Genomic DNA, 26,856 nt, shown 5'->3' with positions numbered 1-26,856 from the left:
GCTTAATAATCAAAATAGGATTAGGTGTCATAATTAAAATTCTAATTCAGTTCTTTAATTTAAATATATGTATCTACAATATATGTAAAAATTGGATATCAAATTTGTCAATTCAATTATATACTACAGTATTCTTAATGTAATAGGCAAATAAGTAATAAACACCTATTTATCAAGTACCTAATCAAAATTTTGACATGTATTATTGAGAGAAAAAAAACATGAAAAAAATTCAATTAACGTTTGTAAAAATATAAGTTAACATTAAAAATACAACACCTAAAGTATAATTCTGCCTATATAACAAGGCTAAAAAGCTTAACATGCAAATAAAGAAAATTCCCTATAAACATCTACTGCAGAATAAAACAAGAAATAGTGGTTTCGATTATTATTTCGAAAATCACATATATATATACACATACGCATATATATACATATTTTTAACATATACTATATAATCATATGAATTATTGTTATAAACTTTACAAATGCATAAAATAACGCTATTAGGAGCTGAACATTTTTATAGGTCAATTAATCTTCGTGTTATTCATTATTATATCACTAACGTGTGTCACATTCACAACAGTTCAGAAAAAGTAAAAAAATATTTATTCATTGATTTAAAATTGCTATAAAGATTTTTTAGAAAGATATTATATTGTATTAAAAATTTTTTGAAATTGTACTGTGTGTGAAAATCATCTGTGTTGTAATTAATTTTACATGTGTACATATGCAACAAAAATTTAAAGTAAGATGTATTATGAAAAAAAAAAGTGTTTGTTCATGTGAAAATAAGCAATACTATCTTTCCATTAAATTGATCATTATGTATTGCACCTACAGTTTGACTTTAATTACTAACAATATAATGTATAATCACTAATAAGAACAGATCTAATAGTGTTCAAGACAGAAAAGTTACACACTGGAATATTTGAACTCACCCTCTTCAAATATAATTATCCATATTTCATATATATACAAGATTTTCTTAATTTTTGTACCACCAAGAAAAAAAGAAAACAGCAAAGTTTTCAGGCTTTTTATTCGTAAAAGTAAATATTATACCTCGAATTCATAACTAAAAATATCTATATTCACATTCAAACTCATCAGAAGAGACATACATATACTACAGATTTGCACAGAAGTATTGAACTATACTATTCAGTGAGAAATCCAACAGAAGAAACTGCAAATTTTTTGGACAAATTTATCGTTAATTATATATTGAATGCATACGTGTTAATTATTGATGATAGTATAAAATTATGACAATATATAATGAATGAGCTTGATCAGATTTAGTAATAATATTACATTGTTAGAAAATTAATTTTAATAACAATAATAAAAATTGATCTCTTCATGATGAGTACTGTATAAAATTAATTTACATATTATGTGTATTTGTATTTAAAATGCGAATCGTAGTGACAGAATTTGATGTACAATGATTACATAATTAAACTATTGATGATTGCTACAGCTATTATATGAAGGTTTAATATTGTACAAGTTATCGTTAATTAATAGTATATTAATAGTATTGTACAATTATTTTATTTATTTACTTTTCTCTTTAGTATAAGCTAATACAAGAGTCATAAATGTTTTGATAAATTTGTCCAGTTCTGAAAGTAATATGTTCTATAATACACGAAATGTAAACGAATGCACTCAAGACAGAGAAAGAGCTACCTGGTCAACTTTGAGTATTTCACAGATGAAATTAGTAATCATCGAGGTCAACATCATCAAGAGGCTCATCAGCCTGCAGTGACTGGAAATCAACTTTGTAGCGGAGGATTCCTATGCATCAAGATATACTCCATAATTAATAATAATATTTTTATGCTTCTTTAATACCATTTACTTTTCATATATACGAATTCATGTAATATCTTGATAAAGACCATTCTTGAAATTTGTGTACCACTTTTTTTATTTGCAGCAAAAATACATGAGATATGTCTCACAAATAGGTATTATTTTAAGAAAATCCCCAAGCTTCAAGTAGGCTTTCAATATCAATACCAAGAGATACTGATGTTTGTCTCATGTTTAAAAAGATATTGAAGTTATATCTTTTGTTTCTAATCATAAGCTAATCAAAGTGGAATCAGCCGCTTTTCTGTTAGTATACACGTTGAGTGGACGAATACAAATTATCACTTCACAAGTATATTACTTTCAGTCGAGTCAAAGTTAGTAATAACGAAAATAAACAAAGCCAGTGAACTTACCTCCAATGCCGCCGAAACCTCTTACAAACTGGGAACCTTCTTGAGATTTGTCTGTAATGATTTCCAAAGTGGCACCAAAACTCTTGTAGTTGTTTGCAAGCCATTCAAGTAGAGGTTGACACTCTACAAGTTCCAATTCTACCCCGCTCTAAATAGTATTAGATAATAGTAATAGGATTAGGAGAATAGTTTATATTTATTTAAATAATTCCATCAATAAAACATTTAAAGTAGTTTAACTTACCTCTTTATCAGTAAAATGAGTTTTGTCTTTTTCTTGCTCTGGTGTTAGATGTAAAACTTTCTCTTCTGCATTTGTATGGTTCTTCAAAACGTATCGTTGGATGTCTAAGTTTTCCCAACAAATAAGAGTTTCCACACTACCTAACTCTAATGCTCTTAATGTGTCTTCTACTCCAAAACAATATTTTCCTGTATCTTGTGAAATTTCGTCAAAATAACGACCTAAATAAAGTAATACACATGCCATTTAATCTCAAAATAAATTTACAATTTCATTTATTTCCTGTATAGACAAACATTTTTAATATACTTTATAATACTAACCAATTAATTTTTTTTCTTGAATGAATTTTACATTTTGCAAGGATTCAGCAGCTAACTCAATAGCTTGGTTAAAACCATTTTCCCCACCATATGAAACATCTACCAGCTTTATAACTTTTGCTTGTAATCTCTGAAAAAGTATAATGTTATATTAAACAAAGTCAAATTATGTTACATATATTATTGTTGTATATACACTTACTGGATCAAACATATCTGATTGACTAAGTTCAGTTTTAAAGTCAGCACTACCCGCTAAAATTAAACCGGCAATATTAGGTTTATCATTAGTAATATACAATTGTGTGGCTACTTCTGCAACTTTTCGGACATAGTTATGTCGCTTTTCCATACGTAACCGAGCAAAACGAAGAGCTGACTGTCCTCCTCTGCCTAAAATTCGATTTAATACGTTAGCACATTTTTCAACAAACATAGGACCTTCGTAATTAATAAATATCATGTTAATTATAATACCATGCTTTTTTGGAAGATCTACAGTAAACTTATGTAAAACTTCACGAGTATTCCCTTGTAGTGTACCAAACAATGCTCCATTACCATCCATGACTATAAAACCAAATTTGTTATCATCAGCAAGTAATGCTGTAAGTGCTTCAGTGTGAAACTAAAATATGTTAAAATACATATTAAAATTTATTTCATTCAATTTAGTTTTCAAATGGTTGTATGAAATTAAAAATAATGAACTACCTTGTTATCACATAGATAAAGAGAAGTATTAATAGGTTTGAAAGGTTCAAAATCAATGTTAACTTTCTTCTCCTTTCCTTCCTCTGTTACAATGGTACCACAATATATCACCAGGCCATTTGGAGGTACTAAAACAATAATGTACAATTTTTATTATTGAAATATATAACAATAAATATATATGATTATTTAATTGTGCTCTAATGACAAGAATTTATTCATAAATTTGCTTCTAAGACTAACAGAATAAAGTAACAAATTACAAAAAATCCATAAAAATTACCTTTAGTATATAATTTTAGCCTATGTTGTACAGATGTGATTGCACCCAAAACAGATAGTCTATTTACACGAGATTTAATATTTGATGCTGTTCCGAATTCATCTGCTAACATTTTGCTTACTCTCGATATTTGATCTTTTGGAGGGATGATTAGTGAAATCATGCTAGTCCCATTCCTGTAAAGCAAGATATTTAATGTTTGATAATTATATATTGTAAACAAGACTATATTGTGAAACAATCTGTTCATAGGAGGTTGCATTAGTATTGTATTAAAATAATTGCATTTTCGTGTGGTAACATAAAATATAAAAATGAAATATTGCAGCAATATGACATATTTTTCGAAGTTTTGAAAATCCGCAGGATTTTGACATAAAATCACGTGAAATTAATTTTCGCAATAGGCAGAAAAGTCCGTTACTTTCTACTTACCACATGCTGTTTAAAGCATATGTGCAGATAGAAAATCGAACAGCTGATAAGAAAAGGCGCGGCAACGTTAATTTCGACCTACTTACCCTCTAGCCATTTCAAGACTTTTTATGAGTTTCTTAATTTTCCAGATCTCGACATTGCGGTCGGCGGAAGTCTCCTCGTTGGACATTGCTGCGCGTTCTGTCGCGTGGTCGCGGCTTATGGGTTTTTACCAAATTAATCGTTTATCACCAACGGGACAAAGCCTGGAAAGGTGGTCCACGTCGACGTGAAAGCCGGATCTACGAATTTTTCTCTGAAACGAATGATCAATCCGTTTATCGATGAATCTGCTTCGATCCAGTTTATACCGGATTATGTCAGAAAGAACGTGTTCGACAGAGAATTACTGTTCTGTTTCAGTAAAACAAAACTATGGTTTTCCACACTTTTCACTCACTTTGAGATCAGTATGTTGGTGTTTGCCACAAGTGTTACGTTTTAAAAGCAATACTTGTGACACAGCGGGTACCACGCGAAAGTGAACCTCGGAATGCACACGTCGGCCATGCGATGGTACAGCGAAACGTCAGTACTTCGGTGGACGTACTGTACGGTACAAAATGGGAAGCAAAAAGACTGAAGGGTTCGTGCGCGAGCAGCGCCTCGAGGCCGCTTGTCGTATTGAGGCGCAGCCGCGTTTGCATTGGTTCCCCACGATACTTTACATTACTTAATGCTTTGTCCGCAGTAACGTAGAAATTTCCTTCTAGTTTCGATATTTCCCTTCACTTTTATTCAAAATTTTCCAATAAGAAATCCGACAATTCATTCGACGATTGAAAATTTATACATTTCAATGCGAATCGTAAAGATTGATGGACACAAAGATTTCGACTGAAAATTGTGAAAAATAATTTTCAGTGAGAGTCTAATCTAGAAACTAACGTTTCAAATAATTAATGCCTTTAATATGCGTATTTAAAATTGTCTCCTTTTGTACAGCATTTTTCATGTTCTTATCTATTAAAATACTTCCCTCTCTCTGATAACGTCATTGCATTACCATTTTAAAACCTTCAATACGTGTACTTTTTACTAGTATATAGTCATATGTGATTGTAGTTACTTTTTCATTGATCATGAACATTAAATATACTACGTTATTGAATTATACTTATAAATAATATGACATTGATGTGTCATTATTTTATAGCATTGAATGTTCATTATAAAAATATTAGCGAAAAAACAATACTTAACGAATATTGAATGTCAATGATCATCCATAATTGGTAGTGTGAACATAAAATAATTTTAACATTGCGAATCTTGTTTATTATTGAAATATACAAATTTTTTTTATATATCCTTTAAGTTGTTAACATTATTTAATAGAATAAAGTATTCTTTACATCTTATAATGGGAATACAAACTTATAAAAAATATATAGAATACATAAAATCAACTGGAATTTCTATTGTTGTGGTGGGGTTAGTTATATTTACTGTTATTCTTTTAAAAACTGCCAATGAATTGATGATAATGATTTATTTTTTGTTGTTGTAGAGGTTGTTGGTTTTTGTATCAACTACGACAAGTATCACAAATTTTGCAGTCTTCTGTGCCTACCAATGTTCTGAATATGGAACAACCACAGAGTCAATATATTTATGTTGATGATCCTAGATTTAAAGGTATTTATTGAACTCATCTGCATTTAACTTAAAATAGTTCATTACAATTATGAAGTACGTATTAATACTTTTATGCATAATAAATTTAATTCTATTTGTAATTTTAGATATGTTTCGAAAAATTGAGAATTTACAATCATCTGTAGAAAAACAATCATTATCTTTTAGTCACATTATAATGAAATGGTGGAAATCATTCAACCGTAGTATAGCATACAAATTACTGTACATGGCACAACATGGGAATGAATGGGAAAGTATAAGGGCTCTCTATACTCTTAATTCTTTAAAACATTTAAAAGGTACCTTTTTGTCTATTATTTAATTGCTTTTAATATAAATACCTTTCATACTTTTGATTAAAAATTATAGATTGGCACTATCAACATATTGCACAAATGCTGGATGCAAAGACTGCAATATCCCTTGCAAGAATGCCAAATGTTAATTCAAGATTTTTTTTAAAGCCACCATATTATTATATGCAACACAAATTACATGTATGCACAGCAGTATTTTACAATATGATCATATTTTATTGGAAGCAATATTTAATGAATGATCATAATTTTTCAGGATGTAATAGAAAAAGTACATCAATTACTTGTCTATTTAAGTTCATTGTGTAAAAATACACATCCATGCCTCATACAATTTCTTAACAAAAAATTTAAAGATACATATTCTGTAAGTATATATTCTATTTAAAATTTTGAAATATGTATTGTATAAATTATTTTGTGTGCATTTTAATTATCCATAAAGTATGAAACAAACAGGAGAGTTTGATACTTGATCACGATTTAACAAGCATAGGACTGACTGCATCAACAACCATAGTATGGGATGAAGAGTTATTACAAAGTTGCGTACAAGCACTATGCCATCATTCTTGCCTTGAACAATACAGTAAAGGTAAAGTAAGTAGATTAGTAATTTGAAGTATTTTTATCTCATTTATTTTTATTTTTAGATATTGTTGATGCTGGTGGTCTTCCATTACTAATGATAATAAAGAAAATATTCCATGACAATATTAATGTGTGCATACTACTTGCAAAAATAATTTCTAATATTTCACTTCACTCAGAATATCTGAAAGATATTTTTCAAGCAGGTACATTAAATAAATTCTAATTCTGTAATTCCTAAGATCATGTATATTCTTTGTATATAATATAACTTTTCACTTCAAGGATGGATTGGCACATTAGTAGAATGGTCTCAAAGCAGTGATATTAGATTGTCAGCACCAGCTGGTCGTGCATTAGCAAATTTAGATATGGACGAGAATAAATATGTTAAATACCCAAGACGTATTTATCTTCTTCATCCTCTGCATAAAACTAAAGCAAATATACAATTGGATGTTGTTTTCTTACATGGATTACTTGGAGGTGTATTTATAACATGGAGGCAAAGAGATCTAAATACACCTGCTATTGGAGTTATAGGTTTGTTAGAAGTACAAATAGTAGTCTAGTACAATAAGTGTAATAGAGAAATTATTGATTATAACGTATAATTATATTTTTAACATATAATTCTACTATTCATAACATGATATAATGCTAATATTGAAAAATTGTTCATATTAGTAATATTTATTATAGATCCTCTCACTATACAAGATGGAATTAATACCTTTTCAAGTTTGATAGATGATCAATCACAAGAATTTCTAAAAGATTTAGCTTATGATTTGACAAAGCATGAATGGGATCGAGTGGGACAGGATTTTGAAATAATTTTAGATGATTGTCCTCAAAATAACAATTTGAAAACAAGTGGACCGTTTTCCTGTAGCGGGTAAATTTTCGTTTTATATTACGTATTTTAAGTTGAAAAATTTCTGCTTGCTTAGGAACTTAACTATTTCAGAGATGATGCGTGCATGAAAAAATTTCAACATGACAGTCAACATAGAACACAGTGTTGGCCTAAAGACTGGTTACCGGAGGATGTTCCATCTCTTCGAGTAATTGGAGTAAATTACGATACGAATTTGTCAATGTGGACTCCTTCGTGTCCAATAGAAGGCGCAAAGTGAGCATCTAAGTATGATTGACGTCACTAATTTATTTGATTATTTATAAAATTGAGGCTCGTTTACATTCTTCATTGTCCAGAACCACTATGAGTGAAAGGAGCAAAGAATATGTTAAGAAATTATTAACCGCGGGTGTTGGGAAACGACCAGCGATTTGGGTGTGTCATTCAATGGGTGGTTTATTAGTAAAAAAGATGCTTGTGGATGGTTTGTTTGACTGTCTTCCAATAGAATAACATGTTTTTATTGGTTTATATACTTATTTGTTCATATACGTGATTATTCTTTTTACAGAATGGAAGAATGGTGATAAAAATGATATATGTAAGAATACACGCGCCATAATATTTTATAGTACTCCACATCTAGGCTCTCGTGTGGCAGCGTTAAAACAAACTACACAAATGGTAGTGTGGCCATCTGTCGAAGTACAGGAACTTCGTGAAGGTACATTAAAAATATTTTATGATATGAATTAAAATTTGGTTCAAATATATTTAACAAAAAATATTTGTTTTTAGAGTCGCCACAATTATTACAACTACATAACGAATTCCTCGATATGTTAAAAGAATATCCTATGGAAATTGTCAGTTTCAGTGAAATTAAATCTACTCATGTGACACCATTAAAAGTTCCATTTCAATTTGTTACTCCTATATCGGCAGGTATGATATCACTAAAAACTATTTAATATGTTATTGTCATTTCAGTGAATAAAAATTGTACTGCTAATTTTCAGATCCTGGAGTAGGAGAATTTTATGAAATTGCACAAGATCATTTGTCCATATGTAAACCAGCTAACAGGTAATAATTGATGCTATGAAGTTTTGCATCTAATAAAATGTGAACAATTCTGAATTATATTCTTCTTTTACAGACATTCATTCCTATACCAAAAATTATTGAGTGTATTAAAACATCACATAACACCTATTGAAAAAACAAGTGTTTCTCCAGTTATGGAACTGTTATCATTGTCAAGTAAATTATTTTAATTCTGTAAACATATGTGTATTTTCATATATAATTATGAGCAAAGGGTACTTATACATCTTATTATCATAAAATTTACTTTTGTATACATAACTTGACAATTAATTATGCTGTAAGAAAAGGAAACAAATAAGCATGACAAATTTGTGGTTTTCTTTTTTAATTATAACTATAAGTCCAATTTAGAATGAACATGATTATATTACAAAAATATCAGGTATTTTTAAATACTCGTTAAACGACACTGATTATTTCTTTGACTAGAATGAACAATAAAATTTTCGTAATAGACTTAATAAAAGAATAATAAAAATGATTAAATTGTTCAATAACAGATTTCTGGAATCAAGTACAAGATACTGGTTGCTCAATATAAGGTAACATTATAGTATACTATACATTAAACTGCGGTAAATCCTAAATGTATGAATAAAATGAATAAAATGCACAACTTTTTTGTAACTCGACATTCTTCGTGTTGTTTTAAGTAAAATACGTTAATGTAAAATTCCGTATCATACTCATTTAAGGCACTGAATAAATTAAGTAAAAGTAGAGTTGATAGAAATTTTATTTTATTACCGTCAATTTTAGAAATTTGTGTCGTAATCAGGATGATGACGACTCGATAAATTAGTTGTACTGTCGTAGCCGCCATATTTACTGCTGGTATGAGACCCATTGTAGTAATTGTAACCATTCCATTCCGATCGCCAACTGTCGTACATATTGTATTTCTTGTTGTCTTGAAAAGATTTCTCGACAAGTACCTTGAAATTACAAATAAAATACAGATAATCGTACTATTTTATGAGTATGTGAAATTTCAACAAAGATATACTTTAAAATCCTACTTTATTAGAAGTCGATTCAAAAGACTTATCATTCCAGGAAACATCTGGATCAGTCCAAATTGTGTGCACTGGTTTTGAGTAGTCGCTAGATCTATGAGTTGACATATTTTTTGCAACTTCTTCTTCATAAAGTGTAGATACTGATGGTTTTAATTTTGAACCATTGTGACGATTTATTAGCTAAGAATTAAATATCCCATAATGAATATTAATCTCACATTAACATTAGTACATTTTCTTGTAACTTAATACTTACAACAGAGACACCAAATATAACGATAAAGACCAATCCACCAACGCCGATTACAATGACAGCAATCGCCCATTGTGGAACTAATCTGTCGTCTTTTTCGATATAATGAGGAGTGGTTGCTTTGGGTATTACTGCAAATAAATTATTCGTACAGCAAATTTTACGCCATTAATTTCATGAAATATTAAAATAATAGATCAATAAGGTAACGAACGTACCCACAAAATCTGTGTATTTTGGATCGATCATAAACAATCCCAATTTTATAGAGCCTTTCGTCTTGGTCTCGTTCCACCTGTTTGCGTTATAAGTCCTCAATGAGTCGTGGAAAATGACTTTTAACTCTTGTGTGTTGACTTTCTGTTCCAAGTCGGCCAATTCGATGAAATAATCTACTAAAATGCTACCCTCGCTGAAATATGTAAATTCATCAATTAAACAAACAAATAATCTTTACAACAATTTTGAACAATTTTTACAAGTTGGTTATTCTGTATTAGTACCTGAATGAATCAATTCTTATTTTCTTATACCACTTTGCTAGGACAGCCGACTTTGAGAATATGAAGTTCATCTATCACAAAACGGACAAATAATATTTTATTATAACATGTAGAACAAGTACATTTTAATTTAATAATGGATATACAAAATTACCTCTTGCTCAATTTCATTGGCAAGGTTCTGCCATTCTTGTGTATTTCGATCTAATAATTCTGGCACCCAACTTGCATTACCGATGATCTTTATAGTTCCAGCGACTTCGCACTCTTGCTCGCAAATTCCTGGTGTCGTTGGTCTAGGCGTAGTCGTAGTGGTCGACGTAGTAGTAGTACTTGACGTTACCTCTGTTATTGGAATAAGTGATGCAGACGAAACCGTCGCGGTTCGTGCAGCTTCTAATAACTTTTCTATAGAGATTGGTGTAGTTGATGGAGTAGGCCATCCGGTAAATTCTGTAGTAGCTCTGTAAAAATTTAAAACAAGAGTTTCATTTACATTTTCCACATAAAATTGAATTTAGAGATTATCTCTGACGAAAAGTTTAGGACAGAAGATTCACCTTGTTGGCCATCCTTTTTGTATTTTCAGGGTAACCGCGCCAGGTGCGTCGCCTCGAGGACTTGATGGCGTGGTAATTTTATGAATACCTTTTCGTCCACCAGGTCTACTAGGAAACACAATCTTTATATTACCAGGTTTTTTCGTCGTGGACAAAGTAGATTCTGCTACTGTAGAAGTGTCAGATTCCGTAGAATTCTCTACAGGAGTATCCTTCGTTTCTGTAGTAAGATTCGTCTTTTTTTCCTCATAGTCTCGTGGTAACAAAGAAGAAATATCAAACTTTGATTTTGCAAACAAATCCTGAATTGTTTTTTCAGCTGTTGGCTTCTCTGAAACATCCACACTCTTCGCTGTTGCAGATGTTGTTGTTGTAGTCACCTCGTGTTTGGTGCTTGGGTTTCCTTCGTTTTTCTTCTTGTTATAATCCGACGGCAATAAAGAGGATATATCAACCTTAGATTTTGCAAGAATGTCGCTTAACAGAGAGCTCTCCGTAGCAGTCGCGTCTTCTTTCTTCAATTTGTATCCAGGCGGAAGGAAAGCGCTGATATCTTGAACGTTCACGTTGGTTTTAGGCTTTTTCACTGTAGAGGCGACGGTAGTAGACGTGAGTTGAATCGTGGTAGCTTCTGTCGTTGTCGTGGTTGTACTCTTTGTGGGCCATCTAAAGTAAAATACGATGCATTTTTACGCTATTCATATCCTTAATTTCATTCATTGAATTTGTAATATGAAATAATTATAGTATTTATAGGAAGTTCACTTGTCAAAAATATTTGTTACAGTAATTTTATTAATATTTCTAGAATTACTATTTTTTTTTATACAAATTTGGATATACATAACTTCTTAAGATAATACAAAAAAGATTCACCAACCTGAATCCAGTCTTCGGGAGTGTCGACAGCGTGGTCGTACTCCTCGAGACAAAATCACGCGGTAACAGTCCTTCCAGACTATCAAGCGTTGTTTCTATCTTCGGTTTCGGTGTCGCGTGATCAGTTCTTTTGTCGTTATTATACCGACGAGGTACAAACTTGCTAATAACCGGTGTCTTAGCAGTGGTAGTGTATCTTCTACGATTATTCCTCTCTCTATCGTTTAAAACATCCAATTGAAGTGCGTTGCCGGCAGTTCTGAAACCACCGGCGAGAAAACCGCTGGACAATTCCGATTGAACTCTGTCCAATTTATCAATGATACTCTCTGTAGACTCTGGAGGTGGTGAAGTCTTTTTTTCACCACTTTGGCCGATTGGTTCGACCCGATCCATGACGGGAAACGGCAAGAATCGCGCTCCAGATATGCTGCGACTCGTTTGAACGGACGCTAATATCCTGGACGTGTCTTCTGTTGTTACTGCTGTCACAGGTTGTTCCGTGGTTCCTATAGACGTTGAGGAGGGTGGCGCGGCGACTTGTTCAGTTGTGGCTGGAGAGGATGTCGTTGGAACGGATATAGTGCCATTGACGACGCTTTTCGTCGTTACCACGGATACAACGGCTTCGCCGATCAAAATCGAGCTATCAGCGGACGAGAAATTCGTTTCCGTTCTCAGCGGTCCGATGAAAGCGAAGGATTTATCGCTGCCTTCCATCGACGTGCCATCCTCGTTGTTCGTCGTTGAAATTGGCGTGTCCAGGTCTCTTTCCTCGAGCAAATCCGACGAAGAATCGTTTACGTTCGCCACGTGATGAGAATCCAAATTTTCTTCCGCTTTTTCTGATTCTTCTTCATCGTGCGATTCTCTAACGGTCTCCCGCTCCTCTTGCTCCTCCACCTCCTTCTCCTCCTTCTCCTCTTCCTCTGCATCCGGATAATCGAGGGTGTCAGCATTCGCTGTGAAGTTTCGATCTTTAGAATCCTGTTTTTGCGACAACGACACACGGAAGAAACGCGTTGATCACGGTGCACGACCGTTTCGTCGCGTTTCTTTCTCTCTACGCACAAGACTTTCCACGGCACCAGGTGACGAAACGAGACTTACATAACGTAAAACACGTTTACAAAGATCATAATTATTTGATACTGTCGCGCGTTACATCACGAGAAAAAAAAAAAAAAAGAGGCAGAGCTCGTGTACGTGATTTTACAGTTCAGGTAGGAAGTGATCGATTTTAAACAGCATTTCAAACCTTATCTCCAATTTCTACCGATGAAGGAAGTAATTATTTCAATTAATCTAATTTCGACTAAACTGCTTTTGAAATTCTACTTTTTCCTGCAGAATTCTGTTAAGTAATGCTAGATCGTAGCATTAGATATAAATTAACAAATTGTTATCTCACCTGCGGCTTCGTATCGCGATCGATTATTACTTTCGTAATCGTAGTAGTAATAATACGCGTCGTATTGACTCGTCGAGGGATCTTCGACATAATCTTCATCCCTGGACGTGTCTTCAGTTTTAACAGTTAGAGCAGACGATTTTTCATGTTTCACCGTGTGATTATCGGTGATTTTAGAGAGCTTCGAAGCATCCTGCACCGATCTTCGATCGTTTTCAACCTCGTACTCATCCTCATAGGTTTCTTCATTCGCTTCCTCTTCGCGTTGGTCGTTCTTCCTGCTTGCTTTCGACGTCTCCATGACATTGTTCTCGTCCAAGGAGCGTAATAATGTTTCTGCCGGGTTGCTGACAGCAGGAGAGGCATTTTTGTCCTGTTGCTCGTACACCGAATTCGTCGGTATCAGACGCGACAATTTGTCCCAAGTCTCAGCTGATCCTTGAATGGAAACGGTTCGATTTATTGAGGAGAATTGAATTAGGTAGATAATTAAAGGTGTTGTGTCGGGAAAGAATATTTATAAAAGGACTTCAAGGAAACGTGTATTCGATTATTTCTTGAAAACATATGGAAAATTTGTAAACGAATATCCTTGGAAAATATTAAAAAATGCAGGGGAATAAATGAAATTTGTTATTCTTAAAAGAAAAACAACAAATATCAGTCAAATAAAGCTATTATTTGCGAATGAAGATAAATAAAAATTGAAGCGTGTTCAACATGGAAAATCATGTACGTATTATATACTTCGTACGTAAGTATATAGGTTGCTATTTCACGAATCCAACTAGCACGTTCCGTGAGAAACTGTCTCGAGCCGTTTCCGAAAGAAAGCGAAGACGCTTTCCAGCATTGTTTCCTCATGTTTTGTAATGCCGTTTGCGTTGAGGAATGCTTCATTTCATTTTCCTGTCGCTTCGCGGAAAACTCGGTCATAAATAACGCTCTAAACGTGTCAACTTATTTTCCTGTGTTATTTCATCAGTGCTACGCAATGCCTTAGTAATCGAGTACAAATCAACTCTTAAATTTTATATTATACTAAGCCTTCAATTTTGCGGGCTTCAGACTCTTCACTTCAAACATTAGAGAGATTTAGTCAAGATTTCGAGCATCGAGTTGCAGCCATTCAACTGCGATAATACCAGTAAATACGAATTTGCATATTCGACATTTATTGATTCCACAAAAAGTCGATTTTTCTTAAAACGAAGGCATTTATGTAGTTACACAAAACAGCCTTTTCTTGGCTTTCGATTAGACAAAATTCGTCCCACTTTCGCATTCAGAAATTCCTAAGATTTCTTTTGCTCAAGATAAATTCGAGAAGATTATCCAGTCTTAAAGTAATTCTATTATTACTACCAGAATTTCAATTGTTTAAGAATTATTATAGCTTACAGTGGTACAGGTGTAGTATAATGAAGTGTTATTATACAACATTGTAAATAAATGATTAGAAAACCATATTTTTAAACAATTCCGAAGAAAAATTGAAATTTCAAGAGTGAATAAATTATATATTAAATGTATTCATGTATTCTCCAATTTTTCTCAAGCATCATGTAAAAGGGAGCTTTAGTCTGGCCCAGTTTCTTTCCATACAATATTAATGGCGCTAGTTCCGCTACTCTTTCGGCCTCTCGGGACTCCTACGTATTCTTCCCTTATTCGAACCGAATACATAAAAAAAAAAAAAAAGAAAGAAAAAGAAACTAGAGAAAAAACGTAAATAATTTCGAAGTTTGCATAAACCGTTTCTAATCATGCAATTTCTCCCAACCGTATACTGAACGTTCTTCACTCCGTTCGCTGTATCCATAAAAGTCTTGTTCGTACCGCATAAAGTGTGCATAAACTTGGTTAACGATAAGTTTATTCAGCAGAAGCGAATATTACACTTTTCAGGAGGAATAACTAAGGTATTCTGAATTGTAAGAGCGCAAGATATTCTTGAAAAGGGTTATAGCCAGTGGTTGGTGTCGTAACTGGAATAGTTCCGTGGGTGTGTCCACGATGGAATCAACAAGGCTCCAGGCCTTCGAAATCCGAGCACGAATATAAATTAAGGCGCGGTTACGCTGCTCGAATGCGTTAATCACGCTGGCTTTCTTGGCGATTCGCTTCTCAGTGTGCGGTTTTATTTCTCACCGTTAAATCCGTAGAACACACGCGCCACTTTAATTGCAGGTTACCAAAGTTCACTTGCACTTTTCGAGCTCCCCGGCTCGCCGGTTGGTTCGCCGCGTTTCGTTTTAGGAGAGAAACTCTAGAAATGCATAAATTATCTTAGATCATGTTTTTTGCCTGCGTTGCTTGTTTATGTAATTTATCAAAATAATGTACTTAAATAATACAGTTGCTTAAAAGGATATTGAATAATTCTTCTCATTGCTGTACAACATAAGCGCTTACAGTTGATTTTTATCTTTGTTTCGATAAAAGTACCTAACTTTCTTGTTTGTGTAAGAAATTATATTCTTTCTATAAATAACGTTAAGAATCTCAAGAAAGCGTGAAAGTAGTCTTTCTTTATGTCACTATTTGAAATTTTTAATTTTAATTTTTAACGAATAATTAATACGAGTATCGCGATAAAATTAAATACCTATCAGATCTATTTCATCTTTGATGTTTGATTCATTTTACAAGATTACTCGGAACGCATTCCTGATTATATCGTGTAACTAATCTGCTTTTATATAAACGTATTGCTAATCAAGATTGAACGATGCAGTTCACTGATCGCACTTTGCGTCTCACGTCATAAATTATTGCGCTATTAGAAGTGTAACGAGCGAATATTTGCGGTAACTGCCGCGTGATTAACTGTCAACGGAAATACATGTTTCTTTGTGCTGTATATCTTACTTCATGCTAATACTATTTGCTTTTTTACCCACCCCGCACATTCTTATGAATTTCAAAACAGATGTAATCTTTATTGAAATTAAATTTATCAGTTGCTTTCATCATTTTTCAAAAAAATATTTATCGGCAATTTCCTTGCTAACAGGAATCGAAATTATATAATGTCAAATCGAATTTTCAATGAAACGTAACCCAACGCTTTTCCAATAAACAGTTAAAAGTTTCAGCTTCCTGCATTGCATTTCTAACCTAAAAGCGATGAAATTTATTTGAAAATTCATCGATATCGAACGCAACTCGAAATCGCTTATACGATCAATGGCAGTTCGTATCATTACAGGAACTCGTTTGTATGCCTTATGGTTTCCGTTGCTGATACCTACCGGATTTGATATTTTTAACTATCTCGACTAGTTGTTGGTAAATTCATCGATCTATTGACGTAATTCGAAATCACATATATGGCCAATACCAGTTCGAATTTTCAGTGGAACTTGTCCGATACTTTCACGATCGAGACAGCAGGAAGTGTCTGGCTGAATTCTAACGGGTGTACGTGCACGAAAGGAGCGAGAAGTCGCGCGTGCCAGGCTTAGGCAACGAAGTTGTAAATAATGAGCCGAGTGTAGCCGTTCTCCTTTCGATCGTCCTTCGACTTGATCGCTCCTACTCTCCGCACATACGTTCACACGAATTCTTAACCCGAGGTACTTGCTGAAATACCGATCGCGACTTTTCTCCGCCGCTGTAATATTTGTTGCTATTTTATCACCGTTCAATTTTCTTGAGAACCTGTTGCTAGCTCATTACCGATGTATTTTTCAATAATACACTGGATTAATTTAATTACAAAATATTTTTTCATAAAACAAAAGGTCACTTCACTTTCTACTTTTGGCGTTTACTCTTTGTATGTATTGATTACGAGGTGTGTGAAATTCATTATTTTAATGTTCTCAAGAGCTAACTTTTTACATGTACACTCCCCTTGATCGATTTGTCACGTTGCAATTTTGTACTATGCCACAGGCACTGCTATCGAATTATCGACTTTCATCGTTGATTGAAGGGTAGCATATAATTATATAGTATCATCGTCAAAATTTGACAGCCCTATTAAAAATACTTTTACTTGAACTCGAAGTTATAGTGATTTACGTTTTCTTACTATATTCTTCATTACGCAGTTAAACTGCGCATATACGCATTACGCATATAATAGAGGTTATTAAAAATGTATGCAATTATAAGAACAGTAACAATGGAATTCTATTTATATTCCTTTTATCGCTGCTATTACAAATGCATACCTTTGTTACATTTACCAAGCCTTTATCCCGTTCGTCCCGGGTAAACGTATAAATGAGTGGTGGTGTGACCTCGTGCGATTTCAGATCGATTAAAACCACTCGCGCCCTCTCTCTTACTTGATAATGCGCGTAAATACAACCGCAGGTCGCAGAACTGCATCTACGTGTTACAACGATATTTTGAAATAACATGTTTCGTGCTTATTGTACCGTGACTTTCCTTATCCACCGCGAATGTAAAAGGCGAAAGATTCGCGGCTACACGCAACGAAACAACACCGCGGTCGTGCCATTTTCTGGCCTACAATCCTAGTGAAAACGAAGCCCAAATAGGAAACGCGCCACGTTAAAGATTCGACGCTTGATGCGCACTTTCCATAACCGAATGCACCGTTATTATACCGACACACAATTAATGCGAATTTTCGATATACGATGTTCGAGATCTACCATCACATATCGATATGATTAATGGTGAATTTTATGCGTGAATTGGCGCCAACGACTTTTCTTTATTAATATCTGTATCTTTATGAAAATGCGTAAACTTTCTATATGATCCATGTTTAAAAATCTTTGAATTTAATACTGATAAATTGTTCACTATACGAGGCATTAATGAGTGTCACTAAAATTTATTTACAATACCTTTCAAATGGCGGCAGTATTTGAAAAATGTAATAAACTGTAGATGATCTTGAAGTAGAAATAAGGTGAAAGAAAATGTGCGGTCGATATGGCTAATGCATATTGACATAAACTTTCTCTAGAGAAGTTTCTTTTTCAAGGTTAATGACTCAGCTGGGAAAGAAGCTAAATCGTTCGCCTTACTAATCTCGTAACACTATTTATGGCACCGAGGAAATCATATTTCATCAACGTATCGTCCTATATATGTATATAATGTTCCTTATATTATACATCTGGGAAAATGAGATTTGACACAACACTTCGTTCATATTTTGGACTTCCCCATCCTGATGATTAAGTCCGTGATAAATCTGGTTACGGGGTTTCATAAAAATCTCACCTATTACGAGATCCGTGAGATGAGCATCATTAAACCTCGCGCTGAAAGAGCCGGGATTGGGAATGCACGAGGAAAGCGCGTCATATTTTACGGAAATCATTTACATGAGAACCGTTTATTCTTACGTGCCTACAATGCGACCATCGATATATCTGATATTTAGATTTACTGTTAACTCGTGACAGACATTAATACTCGTATTTATAAGTGGTCTTTAACGGTAAAACAATAACAAGCCATTTGCATCATAACCTCTTTGACGTTTTATTACGTGTCTATAAACTTAAAAAATTTTAACTATACTTCTTTATACAAAAAAGTTATTTAACTCGTTTACGTTTCTAAGTATACTCGTCATTGTTCTGCGAGGTATGCATAACTATTCGAGATAAGAAAAAACGTGCAAAGAAAACGTTGGCTGCAGACGGAACGCATTCTACAGGTGACCTGAAACACTATTTTTGGAACTCAGTTTTAAATAACAGATTAGTTTTGGCTCTTTCACTTTTCTGTCATTAAAAAAAATTCCTGCGTGCGAGCCAGCGAAGGAAACAAGCAATTTCACTATCATTAAGCGTATTCTGCATTGCAGATTACTGGAATCTCTTGCTTTTTAGTCTAATTGCTTCAGTCTGTGATTGAATTAATTTCAAGTAATTATTCCACAAACAGATAACACGAATGAAATTAAATTTATTCGAACGAGGTGTAGAAAGCATATTTGTTACTGTTTTACCTATAATTCTTTATGAAAAATCTGTTTCTATTGATTTCGCGTCAATTGTTACTTTGAAACTACTCTTTATGGACGTTACACAATGCACGATAATAAAAGGATAATACATGGGGAATCATGTCAATTTTATTCGTTTGAGACAATCACAATTTTGAATTCGATATATCAGTTTTTGAGAATCACGATAATCGTTCGTTTCGAAGTCGTCATTACAGACAACAATGGAGGTTCAATTACGTTATCGTGCTACGCGATTGTACGTAACTCTTGTATGGAATTGCGGTTCTATTGTATTGCGTATTGTATCGCAATGTACCGGGTCACGAATTCAAACCATCTAGTATTGCACGACGGTTATCCGCCGTTTATTCTGCCCGCAGGTTTAAGGCCGGATTACATGAAGTATTGCGCTATTTCGTAGTTGTACCTCGAGAAAATTTGCACATACCTTTCACACAAATATTGGCATATCTGTACATAATCTGTTCGTTTATGTTTATCTACCGAGTAAGGTTTTGTTACGAAACTATTGTGGTTTGCTTGCTAAAAACAAGTACAAAAAACATCATCCAGAGATACTAAGCTTATGAAAGAATGACAACCTTACTGCAATACTTCTTACAATAGAAAATTCTACTTTACGTGACTTTGTATCCGATTTCCATTGTTATTACACGGCAACGATTAATCGAAAATTTCGTCGACCGTAGAAACAACAAAGAATACGAATTAAGTCAGAAAGGCTGTACTCGGTGAATCGTGACAGTCATACACCGTCGACTCGCCGGATTACATAAATACCACCTACACGTTCCACTGGTATTACGTTGTCAAAATCAAACGGGACCTTTCAACGATCGCGGTTGAACAAACTCCCAAGCCTAACTGTTGGCCATAAATTACACGGTGACAATATACTGCGAGGAATGCGAAGAAGCCCCTTACAGGGTGATAAAAATTCAGCTGGCCACCCTACAATATCATAAATCTCCCGCGACACATATGTCCACGAGGCGTTCGCATTTGCTCTATGCCCCTATCCATGAAAGGATTGCGCGGTTATTTGTCGATGGCGCGCCCTCGCGGCCGGAACGCGAAACAGAATCGAATTTGCCGTTCCGAAAGGGCACCGCGCGGGTATTTTCAGAAAAAAAAAACGTTACCCTGTTGACAGTTCGTCGAAAGGGTGAAATAGCTGAGGATCAGGAAAGTGAAAATCACGTTGATGTGCCAGGTATCGTTCGTTTTCATCTTCGACATCTTTCTCATGCACTTGTTCACACCGCGCACTTTTTCGTATCTACACAATTTCGCACAATTTCGAGGCGGTTTGCCCAACTGTCAGAGTAACACTATCATCGTAACGACGATGAAATCGGCGGATCTGTTTCGTCGCGGCGTAGCTGTGTTGCCGATTTATCGACAAACGAAGTACGGATGCATCCTCACAGTAGAAAAGAAACGTTCGCGAGCACGGCGCGTTTGTCACTGGCCACGGGTAGAAAGCAAAATCCCACTTTCACTTGGTGGCTGCGCGCCTCGCGAGGCGGAGCTGGCACGTCGAGGCCATCGAGATCTTTCCCTCTCTTTTCTGTCCAGCCACTTCTCTTTTGCCTCTCTTCGCATGTACACCGCTTTGTGACGATCGACGAGAGGGAACTGATACTTAGAAAAACCAAGGGGACGGGTTTTAGCAAAAATTTGAGAACGTCCGGGTACGACCTTTCTTGTACCTTCACGAAGGTCGACTACGAGGATCAACGATCTTTCGCAATGTTTTTAGAATCGGGAGGTGGCATTTTCGACGAGGTGTCGAGAACCCCGAGGCTGACTGTTTTGTACCTTATAAATGGAAGGGTTTCTCACGGAACGATTTATTTATTTGCACAAGAATTTGAAATTTCTAAATAATGCATTACATTACAGGTAATCAATTTCGATATTATCCTCGTATTATTTTCTTCGTTTTATAAATATTAGTTAAATTGTTATCAATGCTCTACGTTTTAAATATTTTAACCTTTCGATCGAAAAAGGCGAGTTTTCAACTGGTAATGTGAAAATACCGATTATTTATCTACCAGTAAATTCCTGTATATTAACTTTCATCATTACCTTTACACTAAAAATTAACATCTAATCATACTTGAAAGTGAATTAATTCTCTCTTTTACAATTTAAAATGTCTCTAATTTGAAAGTCCTGATTCGTATCGTTTATTAACACCTTAAAAATTTAGTTCACATAAAAGAAACTTGTTAGGTTAAAACTCTAGAACCTATTACATTAAATTATTTACAACGACCGTTACTAATTTCGAATATAAAAAGTGATAGAGTTTACTGTCCTAATTTCTTCATTAATTAAGAAATTAAAAAAGTTTCAATTCTTATTTAGAAAGTATCGAATATATTTCGCGCGACGAATTTTTATGTCCGCACATATGTACGTATAATACGTTCCACAAAGTCAACTCTGCATTCGGGTTATATGTAGCGTGCGTTTAGCATCTTTATTTCGGGATCATTTTCCATTTTTTCTTTCTTTTCAGGATTCCGAAGAATGCAGCTCAAGAATGTCATAACACGGCCGCGTCCTTCGCAAGCACCATCGTAAACATTTTTTTCGACGTCGATTTTACCCTGCTGGCGGCACGTTCATTAACCCTTACCTATTGTGGTCGACCTTTACGAATCGATTCCAAACTGATTCACATCCGGCCCGAAACCAGATGGCCACTAAAGGAAAAAAAAAAGACGAGCAAGGTCGAGACAGCTAGGGAAAGTAATATTGTGACGCAATACAGTTGACGATGATGTTCTATAATAGCTTCTAAATTACCGCTGCAACGGTATGGGGGATTAGTAATACCGTCTTTACATGTTTTACGTCACGTACAGACGGTTTTTATACGTTTCTTCTTTTCTCATGTGAACGTACAAAGAGGAAAAAATAGAAATTGCTTTTCTTTGTCCTTTTGGTCTTGACGCGTTTTTATAGAGGAATTCCGAGTCCTTTATGATAAAATAAGATTGTAAAACGAGCGTGAATTTTATTGTACTATTTTGTGAACTCTGAAATCAGGATGGTGTAAACTGAAAAAAATCGAAGGAATTAATTCTTAGAATTTTTGATAAAAGTTCGAATTTACATGTAAATTTTGGGAAAATGATAATACGTTTATTGTAAGTATGATCTTAGATAAGAGAAAGCTGATGAAGTTACGAATCAAGCGATTCAACAGTGTCCGGTTTTCTTGGAAAATTTATCGTTATTCGGATTTTTAACTACCACTTATGTGAAATTACGCGAGAAGATTCGGTTACAGACTAGCCTCCGCGTCAAGTTGCCAATTTGTATTCCTGCGGAGTTAGCAGGAAGTGCAACGCGGTCCCGATTCTAACGGTAACAACGTCAAAGATCTACCATATATAATCATGTACGGTATTTTGTTTCGTGAAACTGCTACGAATTTACGGAATAATGTGTCCGCGTCTCGAAATAACTTAGTCATACGGAAACGTAAAGATATTTTACTTTGAGTAGAATTATACAATTTTCAAAATCACTCTTGACCAATCGAATAAGTTTAAAAATTTTCGTATGTATTAAAATTTGAACGTTTCTTAATAATAAATTTATGTAAAAGAGAAAAGCTGCGATATCATACCTTCTCTAACAAATGCAGCAGACGTTGAAGTCTCCGTTTCTATGCTGGCATTGAAATCACCGTATGAAATCGGAAAATATTACAATTCCTGGTGTATACAATGTGTAACAATAGTATACGCGAATAAACACTTGTTAATTGCTTATAATGATAAATTTGTGCAACATATTATTTTATTTGTTGCTATTGAATGTAAAATTGTGCACTGATTGATCATATGATTGAAAGAATAAGATTGGTTTTTTTTATAATGTTACAACGCGCATAAATTTTATTACATTTATTTTATGTACATTATTTATATTGTAACATTATAACATTACATAATCATGTTAACTAAAAATCCTAATTTTTAGGTAAAAATGATCGTATGGCGATTAAATAAACAATTTTAGTATTGTTCATACGAAACGAAATGTACAAATTATTGCGGTAATTTTGCGATCTTTAATTATTTTACTATGAGATCGTGTTTATCGATACTCTTCATTGCTTACATAAAAAGTCTGCAATGAAACATTATAAAACATTAGAAATAAAACGTAAATAATTATAGATCGTTGGGAGATGTAAACGTTTGTCGCAATTTTTATGAATGATTTATTGAGTAAAATATATTTTTCTATTGTATTTGTTTTTTATCAGATTAAAAATTTCGTACCGTAAAAATGCCACATGAATAAATGATAAGTAACTTTTGTGAATAATGCACTGAATTTTTCCACGTATGTATCTTTTGTGATCCCTTTAGAATCAAAATGGTTTAGACGAGAATATTTTGTAAGATACTTACGCTTCATCATCCAACAGAGCTGTGTGAGGAAAATAATTCGAAAATTGAAAACATGATTTTCGAATAGTACTCTGTCAAAAGAGTGTAATGCATGATTGTCGTATAATTCTCTTTTTTTTTTTGTTTTACATATAAGAAGTAAATTTTTCGTATTATTTAATTTTAACATCAGTTTATAGAAACTCACTGCACATGCTTTTAAACTAGTCGAGAGTGCAACAAACTTGTTGTTATAATTCTCATGTAATTTTCATACAAAATATTCATAATGGGGTGCTTATGTAACAAACCTGGATAAAATATGTATAAAATTCGCACTTTATGATATTACTATATAGTATTGCTAATAAATCTTTCGTTAACTAGTATCTATTTTAATGTAATCCAACAAATAATGATATGCTTACGCTATGGCATCTTTACAGTATGACACACATTTTTAGCTGTGTGGAATTGGCGTTAGTTTTATTGAATCCTATAATTACAGGCGATAATCATCTCGTGTGTAAAGTACTTCAATTCAACTACAGCTATAAATTTATTCACTGATTTGTTATTTGGACACCATATGTATACCATGATTTGATGCGGGCCTCGTTAACTAGAACAAAAATAAATTCCGCAAATACAAATGGATATGGACCTTTCTTGGTTCATTGCAGACGATAATTACTTTGTGGTCGGTCGTCTTGAAGGTTCTGAGGCAGTAGGTGGTGGAGGCGGACCCCTACGTGCCAATTCCTCTAAATAACCCATTAATAAACGTGTCCGTTCAGCAGCTGCTGCTTCCAGTACGAGAAATCTTCGATCCTTCCTTAAGATTTCTTCAATTTCTGCTAAATGTGCACTATTTTCTTGTACTTTTTTATATGTTTTATCAGTAATAAGTTTTGTTTCCTGAAATTGATATTAAGTCGGATTCATTAGACACTTAATATACAAAGAAAAATTTAGTATAATAAATCTGGATATATTTTCAACATACTTGTAAAAGTTCTCTAAAGTCAGCTTTGGCTGCAACAAGTTTATCTTTAATGTATTCCTTAAATTCTTTTTCGCATTTCTGTAAAATAAAAGAACAAATATGATACAATATTTAAAAATAGTCATTTCTAATTTATTGTTTTACATTCTTACACAAACTACATACCCGATCACTAGATGAAAATTTAAGGTATCTAGGGTCGTCTTTTAGAGACTTTTTGATGTCCCTCCACGATGCGGTAAGTTCAGTAGAAGCTCCTACTTCATCGAGAAGTTCTCGGAATTTATCGCGTTTCTTGCGACTAAGTTGTTCTATGTGTTCATTAAATAACCTTTCTTTTTCCTCGCGATCTAAGCTCTCCGCTAATTCCCATCTATGATCTTTCCTCAATTGCCGTTTCGCTTCTCGCCATGCTAGATCACCATTCCTCACCTATACACGAACACGTTATGTTAAGCAAACTGAACACGTTTAATATTATATTTTGTTCATAATGAGAATTACATAACAAGATACTTACTAAATCCGCGAGAAGAGCACTGAAATGTTGCACCGCTTCTGTGTGACGATGATGTTGCCTTTCTTTGTCTCTGTCGCGAAGATGCGTGGCGAGAGTCCTCTGAACTTCTCTCTCCCTCTCGCGAAGACTTGCTTCGGCTCTTCTTTCTCGTTCTCGCTTTTGTTTCTCTCGATCTTCTTCCGAGTCTGACTGATCTTCCGCATCCTCCTTCTAGTCAAACAAATATCATCTAAATTGCTATAAAATAATCTTTTAATTAACTCGACAAGTCGAAACACTTACGTCATTTTCTTTCTTAGAGGGTTTCTCATCATTGTCCTCGATCTCTCCTGTTTCTTTCTCCGCTACCGCCTCCTTTTTCTCTTTGCCATTTTCTTCCGAGGGTGCCTCGCTTTTTCGCTTCTTATCCTTCGAACTATCCTTGTCAGCTCTCTCCTTCGACGACTTTTCCTTGTATTTATCCACATCTTTCCTGTCCCTATCCTTCTTCTCCGACTTGTGATGGTCTTTGTCCCTGTGCCGGTGATCTTTGTCTTTTTCCTTCTCCTTTTTCCTCTCCTCCTTTAGCATACGAATGTAATCCCTAAACCAATCTTCCCTCGTGCTTGCCGACTCTACGACTCTGTACCTCCAATCTGATTCCAACTTTTTCTTACAATCGCTCCAATGCGAATGTCTGTCGATGTCTTTGTGTTCACGTAGCATCGCTATGAATTCCTTTTTCACCTGAAACGCATTTACCATAAGAGTTTTCATTGTTGAAAAATAATCAGCTTTTGCTTACACTCTATTTATACCAATGATTACATGTTCAGCCACATTACAATCACTTTCACATTATTATATATATGTATATAAAAGTTAATGACTTGTAATGTGGATCAAACTATGTCAACTTGCAAACCTTTTTATTGGTTTTCAAACTACATTTCGTTAGGGGTAGAAGAAATAGTCATTCATGTCATTCGTTCGTGTCAGGAGGTATCACAACGTTAAGGGCTCTACTTGTTGGAATTTTTAATGAAATAAGCTGGTCAGATTTGCTGAAAAAAATTATAATCATTATAGCTGCAAAAATAATTACTTTCTAACCGAGTCATCATTAAACATATAGCATATTTTAATGTAAAATGTAATGTAACATTATACTGAAATATAAAATATATGTAAGACGTGTGTGTATGCTGTTATTTAATGATGAGACGGAGTATAAAATGGATAAATTTTTATCTGCTGCCCTTGCTGAAAAGAAAAAAATTGTTAGTATATCGTCATGAGATTTTGAAAATATTAAAAGCTCTCAGCCGTTCAAATTACGAAACGAGGGTTTTTCCTAACTATTTTTTATGTAGTACCTTTCCAAAATTTATAAATTTCTATTATTATCGATGCTATTAAAGCATTCTACGATGACAATAATGCGTAACATGAATATGATATAACAAAAACTTTAATAAACAAAAAGAAAAATGTTTAAATTAAACTTTAATGGAATAGTT

At 33.9% G+C, this 26,856-nt stretch overlaps 4 protein-coding genes across 4 annotated transcripts in view; 1 reads left to right on the top strand and 3 right to left on the bottom strand.

The window, feature by feature from the left end:
* Nucleotides 1-4,840, bottom strand: part of LOC108577057 (eukaryotic peptide chain release factor subunit 1) — a 6,729-nt gene extending 1,889 nt beyond the window's left edge. Inside the window, exons 1-9 of the mRNA XM_017940152.1 lie at nt 4,697-4,840; nt 4,341-4,552; nt 3,820-3,995; nt 3,537-3,664; nt 3,300-3,450; nt 3,025-3,215; nt 2,823-2,952; nt 2,500-2,720; nt 2,256-2,403 (exon numbers count right to left, since the gene is read on the bottom strand). Coding sequence (XP_017795641.1) covers nt 2,256-2,403; nt 2,500-2,720; nt 2,823-2,952; nt 3,025-3,215; nt 3,300-3,450; nt 3,537-3,664; nt 3,820-3,995; nt 4,341-4,426 — 1,231 coding nt within the window. The 5' untranslated portion in view covers nt 4,427-4,552; nt 4,697-4,840. The remainder of the gene's footprint in view (nt 1-2,255; nt 2,404-2,499; nt 2,721-2,822; nt 2,953-3,024; nt 3,216-3,299; nt 3,451-3,536; nt 3,665-3,819; nt 3,996-4,340; nt 4,553-4,696) is intronic.
* Nucleotides 4,841-5,659: 819 nt separating this feature from the next.
* Nucleotides 5,660-8,984, top strand: LOC108577070 (protein SERAC1). The gene is made up of 15 exons (XM_017940168.1): nt 5,660-5,730; nt 5,807-5,934; nt 6,042-6,236; nt 6,307-6,434; nt 6,511-6,621; nt 6,717-6,849; nt 6,908-7,051; nt 7,131-7,388; nt 7,548-7,743; nt 7,816-7,980; nt 8,064-8,191; nt 8,279-8,431; nt 8,506-8,652; nt 8,727-8,793; nt 8,867-8,984. The coding sequence occupies exons 1-15, from the start codon at nt 5,660-5,662 to the stop codon at nt 8,982-8,984; spliced, it is 2,142 nt and encodes a 713-aa protein (XP_017795657.1).
* Nucleotides 8,985-9,553: 569 nt separating this feature from the next.
* On the bottom strand, nt 9,554-20,662 carry LOC108577067 (flocculation protein FLO11). Its single transcript, XM_017940165.1, has 10 exons — nt 20,553-20,662; nt 13,443-13,880; nt 12,033-12,993; nt 11,153-11,818; nt 10,747-11,056; nt 10,593-10,663; nt 10,308-10,501; nt 10,093-10,220; nt 9,837-10,016; nt 9,554-9,752 (listed from the first exon to the last, which is right to left on the bottom strand). Exons 1-10 carry the CDS (start codon nt 20,656-20,658, stop codon nt 9,573-9,575), a joined length of 3,234 nt encoding a protein of 1,077 aa, XP_017795654.1. The 5' UTR covers nt 20,659-20,662; the 3' UTR covers nt 9,554-9,572.
* A 3,466-nt stretch (nt 20,663-24,128) lies between these two features.
* LOC108577055 (transcription elongation regulator 1) overlaps nt 24,129-26,856 on the bottom strand; it is an 8,839-nt gene continuing 6,111 nt past the window's right edge. Inside the window, exons 13-18 of the mRNA XM_017940149.1 lie at nt 25,640-26,083; nt 25,358-25,567; nt 25,003-25,269; nt 24,838-24,915; nt 24,526-24,749; nt 24,129-24,453 (exon numbers count right to left, since the gene is read on the bottom strand). Of these exons, the coding sequence (XP_017795638.1) occupies nt 24,450-24,453; nt 24,526-24,749; nt 24,838-24,915; nt 25,003-25,269; nt 25,358-25,567; nt 25,640-26,083 (1,227 nt within the window). The 3' untranslated portion in view covers nt 24,129-24,449. The remainder of the gene's footprint in view (nt 24,454-24,525; nt 24,750-24,837; nt 24,916-25,002; nt 25,270-25,357; nt 25,568-25,639; nt 26,084-26,856) is intronic.

The sequence above is a fragment of the Habropoda laboriosa genome, unplaced genomic scaffold, assembly GCF_001263275.1.
Source record: "Habropoda laboriosa isolate 0110345459 unplaced genomic scaffold, ASM126327v1 scaffold486, whole genome shotgun sequence".
NCBI lineage: Eukaryota > Metazoa > Arthropoda > Insecta > Hymenoptera > Apidae > Habropoda > Habropoda laboriosa.
The sequence above is the reverse complement of the archived record's forward strand: the minus strand, read 5'-3'. Positions and strand labels throughout refer to the sequence as shown.